We start from the raw sequence: 17,403 nt of genomic DNA, 5'->3' as shown, positions 1-17,403 counted from the left end.
TCCTTCAATTAGAGATTTTAATAAGTCACCCTGCGAGATATCAATGCAGTTACTTAAGAGAAGACTAGGTAAACAAGAGATAGGCAATCTGCCATCTGTGCTAATGCCCTAAATCCAGATCAATGGTGATTATTTGATTGATCAATTAGCAGATCAAAGGGAGATAGCAGAGGATTTATTCTACATCGAACGTTACAAAGACCTGATGAGAATATTGAGAATCAAGCTCTTCAATGGAACCTGCAGGTACAGGAGAAGAGGGAGCTCTAAGACGACGTGGAGAAGGTCGGTGGAAGAGGAGTTCTAGCAACGGAGTAATAGTCGGAGAGAGTGAAATCGTATAGCTAAGTATAGAATCTAGTTGTGTGGGCCCTATGGTCCTCTTCAGGAGTGAAAGATGGTATGTTTGGAGGTAAGTGACATAGACTTGTTAATGCATCGTTTACTTACGGCCTTGAGCTCCTGCTTGCCCTCAACGACAGTAAGAGCCTGCTTGAATTCATCAGACTGGAGGTAGGCGACACCGTCTTGGAATTCAGCATCGTTAGCCAGGTGGTCGAAGAGGATGTTGAGGATTTCTTGAGTGGGGATGAGAGCCAAGAAATCTTGGATGTCTTGGTGGATGTCACGGGGCTCTGGAACAAAATAAATTGCCATGTGAAGATGTCTTTTAACTGGTTAAATAGCACTGTGTTGTATGCAGTAAAACATTAGTTTCTGTCGATTTCCTGTCCTTCGATACCTTTTACCAAACGGTGTCATTCACAAAGCTAGAAAATGAAATTAGTGTTGTGTCTATATAGTTTTAATTCCTATTGTACGATTTTAGTTGGTAAATTCTCCCTAAGTGTCATCCAACAATGCCCTCTTATTTATTGTCTTCAACAGTAGAAAATACGATAAAGAAGGTAATTAGAAATTTGTAGTGACTAAACAGATCAAATAATTATCATAGTGGTCATTGCTCGATTCTTATAAACTTTATCCAGTATCAATCTCAGTCTTCGAAACTTTCTTGTTTACTGATTCTAACAGAAAACAGCACAGACCTCACAAGAGAATGTAGTTTACACTCATGCAGACAGATAGAGATATGGGCGTTAACGAGCAGAATATGTCACTTCCCTGAAAGACGTGTATTTTTATGTGAATAGTACAAGAATACTTATTGGTAAAAGTTAATTTTACCTTTATTTAAAAGTGGGACTACGGTGATAATTTTGGTTTTAGAACCTTCCCTATTTTCTCAGTTTTGCTGTGGAAATTAAGCAACTTCGGAATCAGAAGAGTGCGATATATTTTAGTCATTAATACCAAGACTAGGCGTTAACAGATTTAAAATGCTTATAGTAGCCACCTTTGACATGAGCCGCAATTGTACAGTATATTACGCATTACTTTAGCCCGCAATGGAACTAAAATTCCAGGTCTATCATGTCAAGATGGTGCGGAAAATGTTACTCACGGGGTCGCAGGACGGACCCGCAGGCCAGGCCGATGGTGGCGAGAATGACAAGGGCGAACTTCATCTGAAAAATTAAACATACAAAGTGTTACATGTTTCCTTTATATTAGAAAATATTTTTTTAATTTTCTAAGCTATGTGTTAATACAATTATTGTGTTCAACCGTGTTACACACACTGGTTTGTGGTCCGTGAATTGAAATTGAGTGAAGTATCTTGGAAAACTTCGGAAGAACCATCAACGTATTATGTATCGAGATTGTTAAGAAATCCATGTTACATCTATTTGTGAAATATATAATCTTGAAAATATTATCGTTCACTAAAAGGAAACCTTTGTTTGTCTGTGTGTCCATTTTGTATTCAGTGTGAACTGGGTCATTTTGTCAAAACATGTGATCGGACATAATGTATCATTTGCGAGGCACTTATGAAGAGGGAATTTTGAAGTTATAGAACAGTTGATCTGACTAGTTCTTTATAACATTGGCTGGGTAGCTCCTTAACAGGTATTTTGTTCCGAAATACAATTTTCTTCATCTCCTGTTGCTATTCCAACACTCTGGTGCTGTCGCAGGTGCGCAGTGTCCAAGATTTGGTATATTTTACGGCTAGATGCCCTTCCTTGCGCCAACCGTATGTGAAGGGATGTGATCATTACTGCGTATTTTTGTAATTTTCACTGGTGTGGAGAGTTCTGTTTTGGGACAAAAACAAAAATAAAGTCTCCGAATGAGGGGAATTAACAGATTGCGGACAAGAATCGAACCTACGGTCCTCCGATTCGAAAGCCAGCAGAGTGACAATTTAGCCAATGTTAGAATAGATGTAAGAATATTCTGTAATAAATCTGGGTGGTCATGTGTGTGTCTTCTGTACTGGATGCTAGTATCTGTTACTAATTATGGATGTTAATCTACTCACCATGTAGATCTGCTTCAGTCTTCTAACAAGATGAAACTGACCTCCTTTGCTTCTGCGGCGGCTTTTATACCTCTTCTTATCAGCGCAATCTCGCAGTCAAGTGTTTTGCTTTAGAGCGGTCAAGTGCTAGATATTATTTATTTGAAGATGAAGTAAGATGAATGTTGCTGAATCAGTTTACGAATGATGGAAAATACGTAACCTTGGCCCCGACTTAAACCATAATTGATGAAGATAAATTGTAGAGGTGATAGGACTGGAGTGTTTTGGATGATAATGCAAAGACATCGAATGTTGGATTTTGATGTGTTGATGTTCGTCGTAATAGAAAATATCATCTGGCACTCTTGACTCTAAAGATGATGATCTGTGTAATAATAATAATAATAATAATAATAATAATAATAATAATAATAATAATAATAATAATAATAATAATAATAATAATAATAATAATAATATCGTGTGGCCATTTCTAGCCGGGTGCAGCCCTTGTAGGGCAGACCCTCCGATGAGGGTGGGCGGCATCGGCCATGTGTAGGTAACTGCGTGTTATTGTGGTGGAGGATAGTGTTTTTGTGTGGTGGGTGAATTGCAGGGATGTTGGGGACAGCACAAACACCCAGCCCCCGAGCCATTGGAATTAACCAATGAAGGTTAAAATCCCCGACCCGGCCGGGAATCGAACCCGGGACCCTCTGAACCGAAGGCTAGTTCGCTGACCATTCAGCCAACGAGTCGGACATCTGTGTAATGATGAGTGACGATGATTATATTGTAGAAAATATAGGGGGCTGTGTCGTCTGCGCCCTTGGCCGCTAACCAGCGGGTGTCAATGGTCAATATTCAGGGATATCACAGGAACGATCATTTGAAGTAAACAATTGTATATGGACATATACCTTTTTCCGAACGGTATCCTAGGTAGAACACATTTAATTTACATTTGTTTTTGGGCTCGTGGCACGCACGTTTTTGTCTTGCCCACCCATCCTCTTTGACGTTGTATTTTAGCCCAACTTACCACGTTACTTTCAACCTCATTGCTCGGGATACCTTACTGCCATTAACCTAGCCCATTGAATGAAGTAGTGCGAGAGATTGAGAGTGTATCAGAGAGAAGCATCGGGTAACTGAGTTTGTACACGCGGTAGCTAAACTGCCACACATCTACACTAATGAAGAATATTCAGATATGGCGTATGTTTGTGGCAGTGCTCCTGTTGCTGTCGAGGAATACCGTAGGCGCTTTCTGACATGTCGTAAAGTGTCTACAAGAGTTTTCAGCACATTACGTGAAACAGGCAGTCATCCAAGTTTCCATTTTTCTTCTGGAAGTATGGTTCAACAACCTGTTCAGGAACTGCAGCACATTGTTGAAATGGTGCAGCGTAGTCCTACTACCAGCACACGGTGACTTTCTGCACGTATCAGTGTCCCACGAACACATGTATGGCGAACATTGCATGCGGAAAACTTGTAACCATTTCAAAACGTCATAGACATATACGTTCCTGTCATATCCCATTCCTCCTGGGACGCTCTGTACACGCCAGACTCTGTACCGATTTTATGTAACATTTCTTGTAATGCATTAATTAGTGAAGGCGCCAGCAAACACTGTTTTCCTATTCTGTGAATTTATGGCAAGTGTCTCATCACCCAAACTATCTCTGCGTATTCCACAACGGAAACCGTTGGATTTATGCTGCTTAGTCACCAGCAACGCAGCTGGTTATTACACGTTTGGATAGCAGTTGCAGATTGTTTTATGTATCTTCAGATCCATGCCACCCCCTCTGGGTAGAGGACGCAGACAAAGAATACACACGGGGTATTACATACCTGGCGTAGGAGGCGACTAAAAGGGCCATGTGGCCATCAGTCCCATTTTTTCTTCTTTTTCTTGAGGGTTGGCTGTAGACCGACCAATATTTGATTTGCGTTTACTGTTTGGGGATGGAACTTTTACGTGTGCGACTATGCTCGAAAGCCAAGACGCTATCCTAACCTGTCGGGCGGGAGCGCCGTGTACACAACAACAGTATCCGCCTGATGACACAGGTCCACCACAGCCGAATCCCACAGCGAATTTTAACAATGCATTTATACTTTTCTGTATTTATTCTTATCACACTCTGTAAACGCTATGGGATACTTGTTATTACGGATGGTTTGAGGAAGGAAGTCCTAGTGTTCATTGCCTCAGTCAGTCCGTATTAGGTATCGTCGAGCATCGGGCAATACCTGCTATGAACAGGTGGGTATAACCTTGGCTGCTTGGTTCGGCTACAGAGATCACTGATCTGAATGGGTAGTAGTCAGGGAGGATGTTTTTGGGCATGACACACAAACGTTAAAAGCATATCCAGGGTGGTTCGTCATCCAAGTATTTAACTTTTGATTCCCTCAGCTGGGAAACCCATTGTGAACAAGGGTAGCCTGAAAGCACGGGATCCAGCATTTTTAGGTTTCTGGTTGCTACCAGAACCGATGGACAAGAATTCAAGCTGGTGAAGTCTATTTTGTTTAGTAGACACGTGGAACTTGTCTACGGCGAACTTAATGAGTTAAAGAAAATGCGAAACAGTAGTTTTTTGTTGAAGGGGCGCAATGCTGTTTCGGCTGATCAGTTGCCGAAGTTCGACCACTCTGGCGAAATCCCAGACCAAGTGGAAGAACACAAATCTTTGAATCTGGTTCACACGGATTGATCTTCCACCACGCCCTCGTTTTGAACAATGAAGATGAGCTGATAGAAGACATGAAATAGTGTGCCCTTTCATGTTCAAAGTCAACGGTGAAGACGTTGCCAAGGGTGCCTTGATTGTTCTCCTCGGGCTGTCATTGTCACCAAAGAAAGTTAAGGTAACAACCAATCGTTGCGATGTGAGGTCGTACATCCCACCTCCCATTCGGTGTCATCAATGCCAAAAATTTGGACATATGGTGTTTCTTTGTTTGAATCCGTCTGTGTGTGTTACATGTGGAAGAAGAGCTCATGGTAAGGAACAGTGCACATCTCCTTACAGGTGCATTAACTGCCTTGGTCTTGATTCTCCTCGAGACAGAAACTGCCTATGTCAGTGAGAAGAAGTTCCAGGATTGTCTTTTCTACCAGGAAGCGCGTCGTAAGGTTAATTCCTTGAATGCGCCAGCGAAGGCACTATATTTCAGCGTGATAGTAGAGAGTCTTCCAGGTTCGTCGTTTGCTTCAGAAACACCTGCGAAGATAACTGCTCCCAAGGTGAGGGTTGTTCTGTGTGCAAAGCCGCAAATAGTAAAAGCTCAAATCTGGGGAGCACCCAGCCTTCGACCAAACAGAATCCTGTGGAGTCCACGATTTTTATAACTAAAAACCGAGTCGATGAAAGTTACCTTAATCTCTGTATACTTCGTTTACGCTCGATAGTCGAGTGCGTTATTGTCCTCCATTCGTCTCAGCCGATTATTGCACACATCCTCGTCCATAGCTTCTAAGCCTAAGTTAGAGATTTTGTGCTCATTCCGAGCTCCCTCCTACCATTGTTCCCATCTAATATTGAGACCGATGAAAATATAGCTTCGTTCGAGAGACGCCTTTTTCTTCTCACAGAACAGCGTTGATCGCAACTGCTACGTAACTGCATTAACTTTGTTACACTTGGGTCAATTTCACTTGCTATATCACCATTCTGGAAGAATGCACATCATAAATACTTGAAATGACCCATGTCTCGACCTAAAATTCAGGCCTCTTACATTTACCGAGCAAGTGGCCGCGTGATTTGCGTAATGTAGTTATCACCTTGCATTCGGGAGATAGTAGGTTCGAACAACAACGTTGGCAGTCCTGAAGCTGGTTTTCCGTGGTTTCCCATTTTCACACCATGCAAATACTGGGGCTGTACCTTATATAAAGCCACGGTCGGTTCCTTCCTATTCCTAGCCCTTTCTATCCCGTCATCACCATAAGACCTATCTGTCCACGAACCTACTACGCTGGCGTAGCAGAGGGAGAGGTGATACTCCCAAGTTGCGCGTCCCAGGTGGTGGATAGGGGGGTCCTAACCGGCTTGCCGGCGGACTTGAGGGAAATAAAATACCTCTTGCGTACGCACTTGTAGAATACATCCACGATATCCCCTGCCTGTCGTAAGAGGCGACTAAATGGGGCGACCAAGCGATGATTGTATGAGAACCACGACATTACTTTTGATTAGTACCATCACGCGGGGATAAACATGGGTCGCTATTACTTGCGCGTAGTACCACTTAGCTACCAAATAGGTTTTTGATTAGTAACAATCAGGAGCACCGTGCGGTCAGGCTTTTACGGTACCCGTGATTAGTAGCACTATATGAGTGGCACCAGGGTTCTGGCTTGCCTATGATAAGTACCCACTATATAAGGAACACAACGGGATAGTACGAGTCCCTGTGGTTAGTACACTTATGTGATGAAAACCATAGGTTTGCGTTGCCTGTAAATGGCGCCACTATGTGTGAAACACCATAGGTCTGTATTACATGTGCGAATTTCATTACTTGTGAGTAGTACCATAATGTGTGGAATACCGCGAGTCTACGATACTGTTGATTAGTACCGCACCATGTCAAATACCATGGTTCTACTTTTCAAGCGATAAAGACCATTATGAGAGGCCGATAACCTATATTTTGGACCCCTTTAGCTTGCAAGCATCATCGATTCAGTATTGAGCTATAGAAGCAGTCCTTTGGCCAGTATTACTATTGTTTTCCGTCAGTTTCTGTGACTGAGGCATTGCGGGTCGTCTACACTGATTGTTTTAATTCATATCCATCCGTTCATTTTTCGTCCTCACACTTTGAATTCTGGTCATTGGATGATTTTGGATTTTTATTTTGTCATGGCATTTCGTATCATTTCGTACCATCAGGGGCCGATGACCTAGATGTTAGGCCCCTTAAAACAACAAGCATCATCATTATCATCATCATCATCATCATCAGACCTATCTGTGTCGGTGCGATGTAAAGAAAAATATTTCTTTTGAACTGACCTTGCTTTCATCGTGGAAATACTGTAGTGATTGTTTTATACGTAACTCATTTATGCGTAATTATGAATTATACGTATATTTCTGTAGCTTACGTCAAAATATAACTTTAAAATATGTTAATTAAACCTCATGTGTACGTAAACCGTTTATGCGTAACAAAGTTAAAATATTAATGTTACCATTGATGCTTTCACGGCCCGTTCTTATAGACAGATACAGGCTTTTGGGCTTATGCCGTGTCAAGAAAATAAGATAAATTCTTTACGTTTCACAGATAACTTTGTTCTACGTCTTCAGAAGAAAATATCGACTGTTCATGAGGAAGACGTCTCCAAGAATAGGTTTGAATTTAGACGTTAGTGATGTAAGTGGATGTGGTACGTTAATTCGTCACCAGATAGTCACCGTAAGCGGTACAGCGCTATGCCCCAGGGGCTCTAAACTTTGGAGCGTGGATTGGCGACCACGCGGCCCTCAGCTGAGTCCTGACATTGTTTCCACTTACTTGTGCCAGGCTCCTCACTTTCATCTATCCTATCCGACCCCCCTTGGTCAACTCTTGTTCTTTTCCGACCCCGACGCTATTAGGTTTGCGAGGGTTAGGGAGTCTTTCATTTTCACGCCCTTCGTGGCCCTTGTCTTTCTTTGGCCGATACCTTCATTTTTCGAAGTGTCGGGCCCCTTCCATTTTTCTCTCTGATTAGTGTTATATAGAGGATGTTTGCCTAGTTGTACTTCCTCTTAAAACAATAATCACCACCACCACCGGTACAGCGCTAGCATTCGAAGCAGAATTGGACGAACCATCAGAATCAGTCTGAGAGGGAATCAGATAACATAATTTAACAGGTGTACACACATACTTATGAAAATAGGACATTGACACAAGCCTGGAATGAAACATCTGGTGATGAGGAATGTACGAATTTGAAAAACACCGGAACGAAATAACAATAGTGAAGGAACAGGGAAGGGAACTTCTGCGTAAATCCTTAATGGCTGGCAACCACGTATTACTTAATTGATAGCCAGTGTCCCTGTTGAAATTGTTAGGATTTCTACGTATTTCCACAGCTTCCCGTATGACCTGTAATGTCTAGTGTGGGTAACAGCATCTTGTAACATATCATCATGACCCGACGATAGGGCGTGCTCAGCTATTGCTGATTTGTCTGGCTGGTTGAGACGAATATTTCGTTCATGTTCCTTGAAACGAGTACCAATGGACCGGCGTGTTTGGCCAATGTATACCTTGCAGCAAGTACAGGGAATTTTGTATACCCCAGGATGTAAAAGTGGAGACAATTTATTCTTCTTTTAACCTAGACTGTGAGTAATTTTAATGACGGTGCCAAACATGGTTTTTATATTGTGTTTGTGGAGGGCCTTGGCAATTTGAGCAGTGGTTTTGTGAATGTAAGGCAGGTAGGCAGTTCCCTTCACTTCTTCCTTCTGTGAGCTTTGCTTGGTCGTTTCTCTGATGCAGGGCTCTATGAATCTGCACATCGCTGTAACCATTACTGTACCGGGCGGTACACCTCTACACCGTTTATTTAAAAGTTGCGCCAGTTGAAACTCCTCTTCTGGAGGAAGGTTGAACTTTATCTACTCTATTAATTCTCTACTTTCTCAGAAGATGTCACCACGTGGAAAATTTTGAGTTTTTGAACTGTGTCACTTTTGATGTGTTTTTGTTTCGCTTGAAGTAAGAAGTGTGAACTTTCTCTTCTAGAGGACACTACTGAAGATCAACAATAGCGCACCCTAGTGCGGAGTCAAAGAACTATTTTGTTGGAGAAATTTTTATTTCAAAAGTTTGTTTCTTGTTAAATTTCTTTCTGTTATTGTTTAAGTTGGCTGTATACCCCTCTTTTTCCCCTTGTTTTAGATGTATCCAATCCCGAAATTCTTCAATTAATTTCTATCCAATCAGTTGTATTTTCCCCCAACTTGTATCGGTTGCGGGGTCCTATCCAATAAAAACATTGTGGGCGGGTGTTTTCATTCCCCTAACGCCTAGAAACTTCCGCGAGAGTATATAAACTGCTGATTTTAGGGTCTCCGGGCCACTTCTGTTCCATCTTTCAGTGTATTAAGTACATAGCAGGAGGCGGGAAGCGCCTCTTTCCTCGGCGGCGGTCAACAATAAGGTAATGGCCGGTTAATAAATTCTTTCTTTTCTTGCTCAGCAGTTTAACTTTCGGGGCGGGTTCTAAGCGTTCAACCATGTAACCTTTTCCTAAAATGTAAAAACAACTGGTATCTATTCTATTTTAAAACGACATATCGGGATAGAGAGTGCTTAACCCTCTCGAGCTCCCACTCACATCGTCTTGAGGTGAACTTATTCTCTCAACCAATTCTTCCGTAATGTAATGTAAGTTGCTATTAAGTCACCTCTGTAGTATGGGATTAGCCCTTGTAATAACGGCCTAGTGCCAAAGTAGGTTTTAAAATCAAAGTGTATTAGGAGTGCAAGTTCGCCTCCTCTCAAATTGTTTTAGAGGTCATTCAATTAACCTGCTTTTCATTTAATAGACCTCAGTAGATTGGGTATTTTACCCCTGTGTTTATGTCCGTTGAGGACAACTTGAAGGTGGAGTTTGGTGTGGCCTAGGAGAGGCTTAAATTAAAGAGCGTGTGGCTCTTTTGGAAACGGAGTGTTGTATGCCTCGAGGAGGCTTTACTGTGTAATTTGGAGCAAGTGCTCCAGGGTTTGATTGGGGTCTTCTGCCCCTTTGTTAAAATTTGTATATCGGAAAGTTGGGCTAGTTGCTCAAAAAATTGTGAACTCAGGGCTCGAAGCCCAAACTCTGTAATCCCTGTAATTGTACATTTCAAATTGTGTTTCGGCTACTAAGTACCTGTTCTTTGTTATTACTTAATATTGAAAAGGAAATATAACCTTGTTAACTTTTACATCAACTTTGATTCCGTAGTTTGAGACCCATTCACGCCCGCACCTTCTTACACCTCTACCTACCACCAAAACTCGGTAACAATTACCCCTGAACATGACTTTGAGTGTGTTCATCTCTATGTTAATATTTGATGGCTCACAAATTCGTATCGCCCTCTTGATGAGTGTCGTGAGAATGCCTTATTTTTGTACTGGATGGTGGTGAGTATCTGTATGAAGGTATCGATTTGTGTGGGTAGGCTTACGATAGAGTGTATGTCCTAAGGAGCCGTCCGGTTTCTTTCTTACTAGAACATCCAAGAAAGGAAGGCATCCGTCCGAATCCATCTCCATAGTGAATTTAATTGAAGGGTGTTGATGATTTAGGTGATTTAGAATTAGATTACATTATTAACGTCTAAATTCAAACCTAATTCTTAGAGAAGTCTTCCTCGTGAACAGTCGAGATTTTCTTCTGAAGGCGCAGAGCAAAATTCTCTGCGAACTGTAAAGAATTTCACCTTATTTTCTTGACACGGCATAAGCCCAAAAGCCTATATCATGTCTAAAAGTTAAAAATAATGTCACCGTTGTGTGCATTTCTTCTGATCAAAACACAGAACCCCTTGTCGCTTGAGGACGCAGACGAGGAATACACCCACGGTATCCCCTGCCTGTCGTAACAGGCGAATAACAGGGGCGACCAAGGGATGATTAATTTGAAACCAAGAGATTATCTGCGATTAATGTCATCTCACGAGGAACACTATGAGTCGAATTTACTTGCGATTAGTACCACTAGGTGAGGAATACCATGGGTATGTGATTATTATCAGCGGCGGGGGGGGGGGGTTCACTATGAATTTACGGTACCTGTGATTAGTACTACTATGTGAGAACAACAAAGATCTGCGAGAAGCTTGTGATTATTTTATTATGTGAGGAACACCACAGGTCTGGGAGAAGCCTATGATTAGTACCACTATGCGAGGAATACCATGGTTCTGGGCAGCTCGTGTGATTAGTACCACTATGTGAGGAACACCATGGGTCTCCGTTACCTGTGATCAGTACTGCTACATGAAGAACACCTTGATTCTAATTTACCAGTGATTAGTGCCGTTACTAGGAGTCGGTGACCTGGAATTTGTACTCCTTTAGACAACAAGCAACATTGATTTAGGATGTTGCTTTGGAAGCAGTCCCTTGTTCAGTTTATACCCTTAAGTTATTTTATGGGAAGGAGGTGATTGAAGTTCATAATCATTGCTCATCGTCATATTTTTGAATTCTAGTCAGAGGATGGATTTTTGAATTAATTTAGCTTTCAGTATTGTGAGTTGGATGCGCTGATCATTTTATATTCATATTTATTCATTCATTCATTCATTCATTTATTTCTTCTTCATCATCGTGTTTTGAATTCTGGTTTGTGGATGAATTTTAGAATTTTAATTGTCGTTACATTTCGTCTCATTTCTGACCATTAGGGGCCGATGACCTAGATGTTAGGTCTCTTTAAACAATAAGCTTCATCTTCATCTTCATCATCATCATCAAAACACGGGCGGCTTAGAAGTGTGAACTGCGGCTTTTAGTTAAAAGACAAATATTACGCGCCAGACACCTGTTTGTGGAATGGATAATTTGCACGTATAGTTTTCTCAGTTTCCTGGATAACGACCGGCGACTGAAGAGTAACCACGCTGAAAACGTTATGCCAAATGAAAAATACTGGTGATAATGGCGAGGGAGACTAAACTTTTTATCCATAAGTTAAACCAGCTTGGGAGGCATTCCTTTGTTTCTGTCAGGATACAGCTACCTTTATCAGACTACAAGACTGTTGCAATTGCAATTGCAGGAGTTGAAATGACGTTCTGATAAACATATCTCACATTTGTTGTGAGCCATGTAAATTGTAGTCTTGGAGTAATTATCTAATTGCGAAAGTGGGGTATATCGGGTCACTTAATGACCTGTTTGTATTTACGAAATATTACACCACGTTCTCTTAGTACAGTCAATATATATACGTAAATATAGAACATTATCTCTTTGTCCGTTATCTTGGAATTTGTACTCCATACCTCGCCCTTATCTCCAATTAATCAGCTATACAGTAGATTCAATTATATATTTTCTGTTCGTTTGTTCATTTGTTTGCTTTTCTGTTACTATCTTGTTGTTGTTGCTGCTGCTGCTTGGATCATCAGTCAATAAATTAGTTTGATTGAAATCTCCATGCCAAGAACCTGCTACACTGGCGTAGCAGGGGGAGAGGTGATACTCCCACGTGGCGCGTCCCAGGTGGTGGGTAGGGGGGTCCTATCCGGCTTGCCGGCGGACTTGAGGGAAATAAAATACCTCTCGCGGAACAAACACACAATTCCTGAGGGTGGGGGAGGCAGACGAAGAATTCACCCCCGGTATCCCCCGCCTGTGGTAAGAGGCGACTAAAAGGGGCGACCAAGGGAAGATACAATTAGAACCATGAAACTAGTCGTGATTAGCACCACCACGCGGGAACGCCATGGGTCGCTTTTACTTGCGCATAGTACTGCTACGTTAGGTACCAAATAGGTTTGTGATTAGTAGCAAACGAGGGCTCGACGGTTTTTACAGTACCTGTGATTAGTAGCACTATATGAGCGGCGCCATGGGATGAAGAAACCTATTGTTCTGGCTTGCCTATGATTAGTACCCACTATATGAGGAACACCACGGGATAGTACGAGTCCCTGTGGTTAGTACACTTAGTTGAACACCATAGGTTTGCGGTGCCTCTAAATGGCACTACAATGTGCGAAACAGCGTCCGAACGCTGGTCCGAACCTCCGCGGAGGTTTTTCCTGAGCCGGAGTTTACGTGCGGTAGGGTGGCCAGTTCCTTTCCGCTCCTCCATTCCCTTACCCCCCAAACAACAGCGCGTGGCAACCCATCCAACGCCTGACCACGCCCAATGTTGCTTAACCTCGGAGATCTCACGGGATCCGGTGTTCCAATGAACTGATGAATATGAATTTAAAACAATCAGTGGATAAGACACGCAACGCCTCACATTCCCAGAAACAATGTTACTGACCAAGGGACTGCTTCCAAAGCACAATCCTGAATCGGTGATGCTTGTGTAAATGGGTCAATGTCTATGTCAACGATCCCGCATAATGGCACTTATCGCTAGTAAAGGAGAACCATGGTATTTCTCAGGTTGTGGTACTAAACAAGGATAGCGTAAACTCACGGTGTTCCTAACATGATGGTACTACTCACAAGTACTACGTCGTACTGGTAACGCAGACCTATGGTGTTTCTCACACAGTGGCACCACTCACAGCCAACGCAAACCGATGAGGTTCCTCACCTAGGTGTACTAGTCACGGGTGCCGGTATTCCCGTGGTGTTCCTTACATAGTGGGTACTAATCACAGGCAACGCAGACCCACGGTGTCGTTCATATAGTGGTTTAACTCACAGGCAACGCCCAGACCCGCGGTGTTGCTCACATGGGTACGACTGACGGGTGGAATTAATCTCTGCTGCTACTAATCATAAACCTAATTCGTACCTTATATAGTGGCACTACTCGCAAGTAAAGCGACCCGTGGTATTTCCCGCGTGATGGTACTAATCAAAAGTAGTTTCATTGTTCTGAGGCAATCATCCCATGGTCGCCCCTTTTAGTCGCCTCTCACGACAGGCAGGGGATACCATGAGTGTATTTTTCGTCTGCGTCCCCACCCACATGGGGGTAGAGAGAGAGAAAATAGAAGAAGAAAGAAGGGATCCGTCATTTCGAAAAATGAAGTAACGGACGAAGAAAGGCAAGGGCCACGAAGGGCTTGAAAATGGAAGACTCCCTAGGCCTCGAATGCCCTAATACCTTCGGAGTCGGAGAAGAACAAGAGTTGACCAAGGGAGGTCTTGGCATTGCTTCCACTTATTTGTGCCAGGCTCCTTACTTTCGTCCATCCTGTCCGATCTCCTTTGGTCAGCTCCTGTTCTTTTCCGACTCCGACGGTATTAGAGCATTCGAGGCCTAGGGAGTCTTTCATTTTCACGCCCTTCGTGGCCCTTGCCTTTCTTCGTCCGTTACTTCACTTTTCGAAGTGACGGATCCCTCCTTTCTTCTCATTTTCTCTCTCCCTTTACACCCTGTGGGTGGGGGACGCAGAAGAATAATACACCCACGGTATCCCCTGCCTGTCGTGCGAGGCGACTAAAAGGGGCGACAAAGGGATGATTGAATTAGAACCATGAAACTACTTTGTACCATCACGCAGGGAACACCATAGGTTCCCTGTACTTGCGAGTAGTACCACTATATTAGGTACGAAATAGGTTTGTGATTAGTAGCAGTATAGAGCCTGGCCTGGGGGTTTTCCAGTACCCGTGTGTCGTGCCCATGTGAGCAACACCGCGGGTCTGGGCGTCGCCTATGAGTTGTACCACTATATGAGCGACACCGTGGGTCTGCGTTGCCTGTGGGACCGGCACCCGTGACTAGTACACCTAGGTGAGGAAACTCATCACCGGGCGAGTTGGCCGTGCGCGTAGAGGCGCGCGGGTGTGAGCTTGCATCCGGGAGATAGTAGGTTCGAATCCCACTATCGGCAGCCCTGAAGATGGTTTTCCGTGGTTTCCCATTTTCACACCAGGCAAATGCTGGGGCTGTACCTTAATGAAGGCCACGGCCGCTTCCTTCCAACTCCTAGGCCTTTACTATCCCATCGTCGCCATACGACCTATCTGTGTCGGTGCGACGTAAAGCGCCTAGCAAAAAAAAAAAAAAAAAAAAAGAAAAGGAAACTCATCGGTTTGCGTTGGCTCTGAGTGGCGCCATTGCGTGAGAAACACCATGGGTCTGCGTTACCTGTACGAAGTACAATACTTGCGAGTAGTACCGTCTTGTGTGGAACACCGTGAGTCTTCGCTACTTTTGATTATTACCCCAACATGACAAATAGCATGGTTCTACTTTACTCGCGACATGTACCATTGTGTGGGGCCTAAGTCGTGGATTTTGCACCCCTGTAGACATTTTTTTTTGTTTTGCTAGGGGCTTTACGTCGCACCGACACAGATAGGTCTTATGGCGACGAGTTGTAGACATCAAGCATCATTGTGCTTTATGAGTGGTCCCTTGGTCTGTAATACTATTATTTACGATCTTTTTTGAGTTTGATCCACTGTTTTTGTTTGTCTGTTTGTTTGTTTTTTTGTTGTTTGTATTGATCATGTCCATCCATTCATTCTTCATGACATTTTTTATTTTATTTTGGTTAGTGGATGAATTTGAACTTTTCGTTATTTCATTTCGTATCATTAGGGGCCGATGACCTCGATGTTAGGCCTCTTTAAACAACAAGCATCATCATCATCAAGCCTAGCACACGGGGGCGAAACGCTGGCAACCAGGAATGAGTTAGCTGGAAAATTTATAATGTCCAATAACGGACCATTCATATTGGTATTATACTACTAATGTTGTACTTTTGGGAACGAATACACCAACTATATCAATGAAATGAAAAAATAGACATAATTTCACACATACCAAAAAATTTGTAGAGGAAAGTCACATAATATGGGGAGTTTGTTAATAGTCCTGATGTAAATCAAGACGGAGTTTGTTAATAGTCCTGATGTAAATCAAGACGTCGCAGAGCAATTCTGAAATTATCACTAATGTAAACATCAAGGAATATATTTTGCGTATTTAAAACATGGGAATGTTTCGTGTTGTATAACTCTCAGAGATTAATGTTAATTTAAAAACTGCTCTTTCCCCATATTGGACAATTGGTGTTCGTAAAATGGGGAGGTGTCTAATCTCGACTTTCTTATTTGTAATAGATCTACTGAATATGATACCAGTATTGTACCCCGCACATGTAAAAGAAGTGCCTTGGAATACTATCTATCGAACAAAACTTGAAACAGCTAATGTATAGAGTTGGGGCATTTATCAGATGTCGCTTCCTAATAACAGAGTAATATGTTATTTTAAAGTTTCCTAAAATGGCTGGATTTATTGTTTTGTTTTGGTGTACATCAAGAAGTACTCACGCTTCTCCCTAGAGGTCTCTACTAAAAATCAGAGGTCATGCACTCTGGTGCAAGGTGGAATAATTAGTGATTTAAAGCAATTTCGTGTTTATATGTCTTCTCAAAGGAATTGACTTTCATTTATTTTGATACTTCAAGCTTTGCAATACTTCCTGCTCATCCCGCCAGTGTTGGTCTTTAACCAATCAGGAATTTTCTGCATTTATTTTTCAGCCAATCAAACGTTTCTTGTACCTACTTTATCTGCCAATAAAAATGAGAGGGTGTGTCCGGATTTACTCCAGAGCCTTCTCGAACCCTCCCTTCGGGTATAAAAGAGGAGGCTTTTTCAAGTTACCTTGTCTTATAGATCGTCGAATTTCTGGGTGTGTGTGTGTTAGGACAGGAGGCGGGGTACCTCATTCTTCGGCAGTCAGAACATCAGCCCAGATAATGGCCACCAATTTTCTATCCCTATAGCTATCTCCGCAAACTTACCCGAGGGGGAGGTTGTAATTTGTAACTATGTAACCATATGTTTTCTAAAAATATTAACTACTTCTTGCTAATGTAGAATTTCATAAAGACTTAAACTGTAAATTCGGGGGTGGAGAGTGCGTTACCGTCTCGAGTTCCCCTTCAATTTATCTTGAGATGACTACGATTTTGTAAACTGTTTTTCTTCCTGTAAATCTGTTCTTTCTAGTCACCTCAGCAGTGTGGGATTAGCCTCTGCATCATCGGGCCACAAGGCCAAGTAGGGTTTTAAACTTGGTTTTCTAGGAGCGCAAGTGTACACCTCCATTCATTTTTGAGTTGGGGCCAGTAATTTAACCTGTTCTTCCTTTCATGAAGGCCGGGTAGTATGGGTACTACGGTAGATACCCCTGTGCTAACTAAATTGTAAATTGTAGGTTGTACCAAGAGAGGCCAGAGATTGTATTGCGGAAAATTGTGTTTTGGGAGATATCTCACCTTATCTAATTAAACGCAACATTCGCGTCCTTGGAAACTTGTAAATATGGAGCGTGAAGCTCAAAACG

At 42.5% G+C, this 17,403-nt stretch overlaps 1 protein-coding gene across 1 annotated transcript in view; it reads right to left on the bottom strand.

Annotated features, from left to right (window-relative positions):
- Nucleotides 1–2,474, bottom strand: part of LOC136871762 (uncharacterized) — a 305,830-nt gene extending 303,356 nt beyond the window's left edge. Inside the window, exons 1-3 of the mRNA XM_068227378.1 lie at nt 2,390–2,474; nt 1,466–1,529; nt 451–635 (exon numbers count right to left, since the gene is read on the bottom strand). Coding sequence (XP_068083479.1) covers nt 451–635; nt 1,466–1,529; nt 2,390–2,392 — 252 coding nt within the window. The 5' untranslated portion in view covers nt 2,393–2,474. The remainder of the gene's footprint in view (nt 1–450; nt 636–1,465; nt 1,530–2,389) is intronic.
- Between the last annotated feature and the right edge of the window lie 14,929 nt (nt 2,475–17,403).

This window comes from Anabrus simplex, chromosome 4 (genome assembly GCF_040414725.1).
Source record: "Anabrus simplex isolate iqAnaSimp1 chromosome 4, ASM4041472v1, whole genome shotgun sequence".
Classification (NCBI taxonomy): Eukaryota; Metazoa; Arthropoda; class Insecta; order Orthoptera; family Tettigoniidae; genus Anabrus; species Anabrus simplex.
The sequence above is the reverse complement of the archived record's forward strand: the minus strand, read 5'-3'. Positions and strand labels throughout refer to the sequence as shown.